The sequence below is a fragment of the Acartia tonsa genome, chromosome 15 (assembly GCF_053477335.1).
Source record: "Acartia tonsa isolate MP-2025a chromosome 15, ASM5347733v1, whole genome shotgun sequence".
Taxonomy (NCBI): domain Eukaryota; kingdom Metazoa; phylum Arthropoda; class Copepoda; order Calanoida; family Acartiidae; genus Acartia; species Acartia tonsa.
In genome coordinates, this window is record NC_137274.1 from 22070432 (window position 1) to 22077836 (window position 7405).

General features: G+C 33.3%; 1 protein-coding gene across 2 annotated transcripts in view; it reads right to left on the bottom strand.

Annotated features, from left to right (window-relative positions):
• Positions 1-7405, bottom strand: part of LOC145306842 (nuclear hormone receptor FTZ-F1-like) — a 75541-nt gene that overhangs the window by 64677 nt on the left and 3459 nt on the right. For both annotated transcript variants that reach the window (XM_080149155.1, XM_080149154.1), the window contains exons 5-7: positions 4295-4376; positions 1287-1326; positions 804-846 (exon numbers count right to left, since the gene is read on the bottom strand). In XM_080149155.1, coding sequence (XP_080005281.1) covers positions 804-846; positions 1287-1326; positions 4295-4376 — 165 coding nt within the window. The remainder of the gene's footprint in view (positions 1-803; positions 847-1286; positions 1327-4294; positions 4377-7405) is intronic.

A 7405-nucleotide genomic window follows, 5' to 3' on the forward strand; every position in this document is an offset into this window, starting at 1 on the left:
AAATCAATAGGATAATTCTTTTCTAAATGTTAACCCAACTGTCGTAGGAGTCACCATAAAAAGTTTAAAATCGATAGGATAATTCTTTTCTAACTTTTAACCCAACTGTCAAAGGAGTCACGATGAAAAGTTTGAAATCGATAGGATAATTCTTTTCTAAATTTTAACCCAACTGTCATAGGAATCACTATGAAAAGTTTTAAATTGATAGGATAATTCTTTTCTGAATGTTAACCCAACTGACGTAGGAGTCACCATGAAAAGTTTGAAATCGATAGGATAATTCTTTTTTAAATTTTATAAAACCCATATGTCGTAGGAGTCACCATGAAAAGTTTGAAATCCATAGGATAATTTTTTTCTAAATGTTAACTCAACTGACGTAGGAGTCACCATGAAAAGTTTGAAATCGATAGGATTATTCTTTTCTAAATGTTAACCCAACTGTCAAAGGAGTCACCATGAAAAGTTGGAAATCGATAGGATAATTCTTTTCTAAATTTTAACCCATCTGACGTAGGAGTCATTATGAAAAGTTTTAAATTGATAGGATAATTCTAACATGTCTTAAAATGAGCTGTTTAGTCCCCAAAGTTTATAATAACGTTTTCTTATTCGTTGACTTAACAACTTTGGGGACTCAAGTGAATTTTGTTTGGTCGGTTTATTAAGTGTTAAAATGTTTCAACCAATAAATTTAATCTACAGAGGTGGTAATTTTGTGTATAATCATTGGGGATATACATCAATTTATTGGCCATTGTCTTATCCCTTTAGATCCCTGAATAAAAAATCTGCCCTACCTTTTTCAGACTCTGAGTCAGTTTCAAGCTCAATGTCAACATCCTAAATATTATTAGTCGTGGAAAAGTCGTAAACACTGCCGGAGTAATATTTATTAGAGTAAAACACTAGATAGAGAAAGCAGGGATCGGAAGCCTCACGTAAGCCGCGTGTAAGCCTCAGTGAAATCGTGATTTTATCACTATAAAATTCAGCTGGATGTATAAAACGGCTCTATAGCAGACAATCCTTCTTTCTTAAATTTTTTTTTCTGCTCACAAGCAGGTTTAAAACTGAGGCTTATGCGCGGCTTACGTGAGGCTTCCGATCCCTGAGAGAAAGGGTTAAATAACTGTATCTCCCCATCGCAACCGCCTTGTGCAACCTTTCTAATGGGTCATTATTGGTAAAGATAATAGAGTTGCTACGCATTTTAAATTGTACCTAACTAGCATAGAAATCATCATACAAAATTTGAAATTGATGGGATAATTCAAACATACCTTATTTAAATCTTGACAGCTCTCGTCTGTCACCTCTGACCTAAGATAAATAAAACTATAAGTAGCGAAGCAATAATGATATTTTGATTTAAACAAGGATGACAACATCCATAAGTAGCGAAGCACAAAAAATCGTAGATGGGAATACGTACAGGTAGATTTAAAAGGTTTTTACTAAAATCAAGAATAGATTTATTGGATAAAATAAATATGGTCAAAGTAAATTATATTAAAGATGCTCATAACAATGGGAAAAATTATTTTGATACTGATATCCCATAAAAGTTTGAAAATTGGATCAAAATAAACAAAGATCTTGGGAAATATGTAAAACATATAAAAATAGCCAAAAACGTGATAAAAGGCAGTCTGGCCGCCATGGTTGTTTTCAAAAAATGACAACAAATTTAATTTTTAAATCCTTAAAAACTTTAAAAATTTGGAAAATCGGACCATATACACTGAAGATATGGAAAAAAGTGTTAAATATACTTATAAATAGCCTAAAACCTGCCAAAAAGGCAGTCTGCTCATCATGGTTTTTTCCTTTAAAGACGGAAAATTTAATTTTGATATCTACAACTGAAAAAATTTTGAAAATCGGACTATAAAAACTGAAGATATGGAGAAAAATGTTAAAAATATAAAAAAAAACAGCCTAAAACCTGCTGAAAAGGCAGTCTGGCCGTCATGGTTGTCTTCTTTAAAAGACGGGAAATTTAATTTTGATATCTATAACTGAAAAAATTTTGAAAATCGGACCATACACTGAAGATATGGAGAAAAATGTGAAAAATATAAAAATAGCCTAAAACCTGCTAAAAATCGGTCCGACCGCAAATTATGTTTTATAGTCAATTGTGCTCCTTAATAATGGGAATGTTGTCAAAAAATTTCAGCATTCTATCTTTTATAGGAGCTGAGTAAATCCCATTTCCCCCATAGCGTTACGGACTGACGGACTGACTGACTGACTGACTGACGGACGAACAAAGTGAATTATAGAGTAGCTTCGCTACTAAAAAAACAACAACAAACTGTTAGGCAGTAATAAGGATATTTTATGGAAGAATTTTGTGACATTAGATTTAATTAGAATCAGTATTAGGATTTATATATATATTGTCTGTCTGTTTGTCTGTCTGTTTGTCTGTCTGTTTGTCTGTCTGTTTGTCTGTCTGTTTGTCTGTCTGTTTGTCTGTCTGTTTGTCTGTCTGTTTGTCTGTCTGTTTGTCTGTCTGTTTGTCTGTCTGTTTGTCTGTCTGTTTGTCTGTCTGTTTGTCTGTCTGTTTGTCTGTCTGTTTGTCTGTTTGTTTGTCTGGTTGTTTGTCTGTCTGTTTGTTTGTCTGTCTGTTTGTCTGTCTAACTGTCCATATGATTGTCTGTCTGTTTATCTATCCATTTGTCTGACTGTCTATTTGTCTGTCTGTTTGTCTGTCTGTTTATCTGTCTGTTTGTCTGTCTGTTTGTCTGTCTGATTGTCTGTCTGTTTGTCTGTCTGTTTGTCTGTCTTTCTGTCTGTATATTTGTTTGTCTTACAGTCTACCTGTATGTTTGATTGTCTGTCTGTTTGTCTGTCTGTTTGTCTGTCTGTTTGTCTGTCTGTTTGTCTGTCTGTTTGTCTGTCTGTTTGTCTGTCTGTTTGTCTGTCTGTTTGTCTGTCTGTTTGTCTGTCTGTTTGTCTGTCTGTTTGTCTGTCTGTTTGTCTGTCTGTTTGTCTGTCTGTTTGTCTGTCTGTTTGTCTGTCTGTTTGTCTGTCTGTTTGTCTGTCTGTTTGTCTGTCTGTTTGTCTGTCTGTTTGTCTGTCTGTTTGTCTGTCTGTTTGTCTGTCTGTTTGTCTGTCTGTTTGTCTGTCTGTTTGTCTGTCTGTTTGTCTGTCTGTTTGTCTGTCTGTTTGTCTGTCTGTTTGTCTGTCTAACTGTCCATATGATTGTCTGTCTCTTTATCTGTGTTATTGTCTGTTTGTCTGTCTGCCTTACAGTCTATATGTCTGTTTGTCTGTCTATTTGTCTGTCCTATATTCTGCATGTCTGTTTGATTGTCTCTCTGTTTGTCTGTCTGTCTATCTGTCTATTTGTCTGTCTTACAGTTTGTCTGTCTGTTCATCTGTTTGTTTGTCTGAATGTCTGTTCGTTTGTCTATCTGTTTGTTGTTTGTCTGTGTGTGTGTGTATGTCTATCTGTTGACTGTCATTCCGTCTGTTTGTCTGTATGTTTGTCTGTCTGTTTGTCTGTTTGATTGTCTGTTTGTCTATCTTACACCCTATCTGTCTGTTTGATTGTCTGTCTGTCTGTCTGTTTGTCTGTCTGTCTTACAGTTATCTGTCTGTCTATTTGTCTGTCTTACAGTCTATCTTACAGCCTATCTGTCTAACTGTTTAATTTTCTATCCGTCTGATTATCTGTCTATCTATCTATCTATCTATCTATAAATACCAAATATATATTTACCAAAATTGGCTTTTGATAGATCTGAGGTAGAGACAGTGAAAAGAGGCACCAAAAAAAATGACGTCATACAAAAAAGTTGACAAATTAGAGGCCAGTATACACTGTAATTGGCCAATGGTAAAATTTATACCGGCCTCTCATTGGTTATTTTATTGTATAACGTCATTTTTTGGTCTCACTTTATACTGCCTCTCTTTATGTCAACATTTGGAAAACAACTGACTTAATGATTTTTTTTAATTTGGAAGATTTTTAAAAATTAATTAGAAGATTTTTTTTTTGATCGAAGATTTAAAAAAAATTTATTGAAATATCAAAAAATCTCATTCATAGGCATCGCTAAATTATCTATCTATCTATCTATCTATCTATCTATCTATCTATCTATCTATCTATCTATCTATCTATCTATCTATCTATCTATCTATCTATCTATCTATCTATTTATCTATCAATCTATCTATCTATCTATCTGTCTGTCTGTCTATCTATCTATCTATCTATCTATCTATCTATCTATCTATCTATCTATCTATTTATTCATGAAATTGTATGTACCTTGATTTATTGAGAATATTTTCTTGGTTGAATTTTTCATTACTTTTCAACTTCTCTTCGGGATTTGACGATTCGATTTGTACTAAAAAATAAAATATATGAAAAATTCGTAAAATTTGATGGACTCATTTTTTGAAGAAAAAAAACAACTCTTTTCATGTTCTGTTTGTTTCCAAAAACTGTAATATAACAAGGATGATACCATCCATAAAAGCGAAGCACTGAAACGGTAGGACAAATAAATATTAACACTTGTAAAGTGTTAGAACTTAATAAGCAGAATATTAATGCATACGTTCAATTTCTATTTTAAACATCAGATAAATAAAACATACAGAAATTTGTTGGCAAAAAAGTAAAAATTAGCATTTTTTAAAGGACGGACGGACTTCCATCTATAATAGAAAAGCTTTGCCTTTAAAAAGACCAAAGGCCCTAATGCTCAAAAGGTAAAGTATATGATATTCTAAAACGCATTTCTTATAAGTTGACATAACAACTTTGGTGATAAGTTGATAAGTTTTATAAACAGCCCATTGTCCCCCCCCCCCTCTCTAAATATTCTGAAACTCATTACCAGTTAAAAATCAACATGTTATATAAATGGACGTACGGACGTTCTTCTAACGATTTTAGAGTTACTGCACTTTCAAAATCGTGCATAATTTTTATAAGAATCACCAAGCCAAGTTTAAAATCGATAGGACAATTCTAACATGCCTAAATTAACTATTACGGACTAACGACGGAGTACGGAATGACCAACCCTAATTATAGAATAGTTATTTCTTGCATCGTATTATAAACAGCTTTCCGCGGATATAGAATGTACAATTATAAGATTAAAACATAAGTTTTTTTAGCCCCGAGGTGACGAAGGCACTGGCTAAAAAAAACTGGTTTTAATCTTATGATTGTACATTTCTATATTCGTAGAAAACTGGATATAATACGATGCTAGACATAGTTTTTTCGTATTCATGAGAACCGGTTCCTATCCACCGGATTCGAATGAATACGAGAAAAGCTTTACTTAAAAAAAGAAGTGTGATTTTTTATAAAAATTTATATAGAAAAGTATAATCCAAACTAAATTCAGAGAGGAAGGGGATATCCTTATAATAAAGTAACAGGATGTCTGTCTGTTTGTCTGTCCGTTTGTCTGTCTGTTTGTCTGTCTGTTTGTCTGTCTGTGTGTCTGTCTGTTTGTCTGTCTGTTTGTCTGTCTGTTTGTCTGTCTGTTTGTCTGTCTGTTTGTTTGTCTGTCTGTCTGTTTGTATGTCTGTTTGTCTGTCTGTTTGTCTGTCTGTTTGTCTGTCTGTTTGTCTGTCTGTTTGTCTGTCTGTTTGTCTGTCTGTTTGTCTGTCTGTTTGTTTGTCTGTTTGTCTGTCTGTTTGTCTGTCTGTTTGTCTGTCTGTTTGTCTGTCTGTCTATCTGTCTATCTGTTTGTCTGTCTGTTTGTTTGTCTGTTTGTCTGTTTGTTTGTCTGTCTGTTTGTCTGTCTGTTTGTCTGTCTATTTGCCTGTCTGTTTGTCTGTCTGTTTGTCTGTCTGTCTGTCTGTTTGTCTGTCTGTTTGTTTGTCTGTTTGTCTGTCTGTTTGTCTGTCTGTTTGTCTGTCTGTTTGTCTGTCTGTTTGTCTGTTTGTCTGTCTGTTTATCTATCTGTATGTTTGTACCGAATGATATCGCTAACCACTGAACTGATCGGGTTCTCCTTAACAGCTTAGCTTCTCATAGGTCCCAGGAAGGTTTTTAATTATTTTTGGAGGAGGGTACCACCACCCTCCCAAGAGAAATCGCCCCCAGAAAAAAATGTAAATTTTTTTTAACTATAATTAAAAATAATAAATTGGGTTATCCAAATTCGACTCTCCCCTCCTCAAGTGCCCCTAGAGGCCGCCAGTATAAATGAAACTAGTACCCAAAGTTTTATGGGTTTAAATACTTTGGGGACTTTTACTAAATCATTATGGTCCAAACTTTCCAACCAATAGTTTTGTTATACAAATGGGGTAATTTTGTTCAAAAAAGTTAGATAAGGACATCAAATTATCATCCATTGTCTTATCCCTTTAGATCAATGGCTATTTTAAAACAGGGATCTTATGCTACGCAAAATTTCCTCAACTGTAGATTACAATTAGTGGTTGAAACGTTTGGACACATAACTTAATGAACCAACCAATCAAAATTCAAGATAAGTCCGCAAAGTTGTTAAGCAAACCAGAAAGAAATCGTTATTATAAAACTTTGGGGACTAGTGTAATAAACAGCATGCTATGTTTAAGTATCAACTACCAGAGAGAGAGAAGGAAGGGGACAATGGGCTGTTTATTACACTAGTCCCCAAAGTTTTATAATAATGTTTTCTTATTCGTGAGCTTAACAACTTTGGGGACTTTGTTGGTTGCTTATTAAGTTGAGTGTCCAAACGTTTCAGCCACTAATTTTTATCTACACAAGGGGTAATTTTGTGAATCATCATTGGGGATGTACATCAATTTATCGTCCATTGTCTTATCCCTTTATACCCCTGATCAACTAGAATTTATTTATAAAATCATGAAATCAATTTTAAATATTCAAAATCACTTAAAATTAATAAGATTTCAATTTAATTCATTTTATTTTTCAAAATTCACATAAAAATTAATCAAATTGTGTTATTGGTGACTTTTTAGTTTACTCAAGTTTTTTTGGGTTAATTAGATTTTTATGTAAGTATAGGCTGGATTAGAACCGGTTCTCAGTCATATTATATGCATAATGTCCGCGGAAAGCTGTCTATAATACGATGCTATAAATAAATATATAAAACTCAGTGATCAAAAGGATAAGACAATGGCTGATAAATTGATGTACATCCTTAATGATGATACACAAAATTACCACTTCTGTAGAATTTGTGGTTGAAACGTTTAAACACTCAATTTAATTAACTAACAAATAAAATTTCACTAAAGTCCCCAAAGTCGTTAAGCCAACGAATAAGAAAACGTTATTATAAAACATTGGGGACTTTTAATGAATTTTGATTGGTCGGTTTATTTAGTTGAGTGTCTAATGTCCACTAATTATAATCTACAGAAGGGATAATTTTATGTATAATCA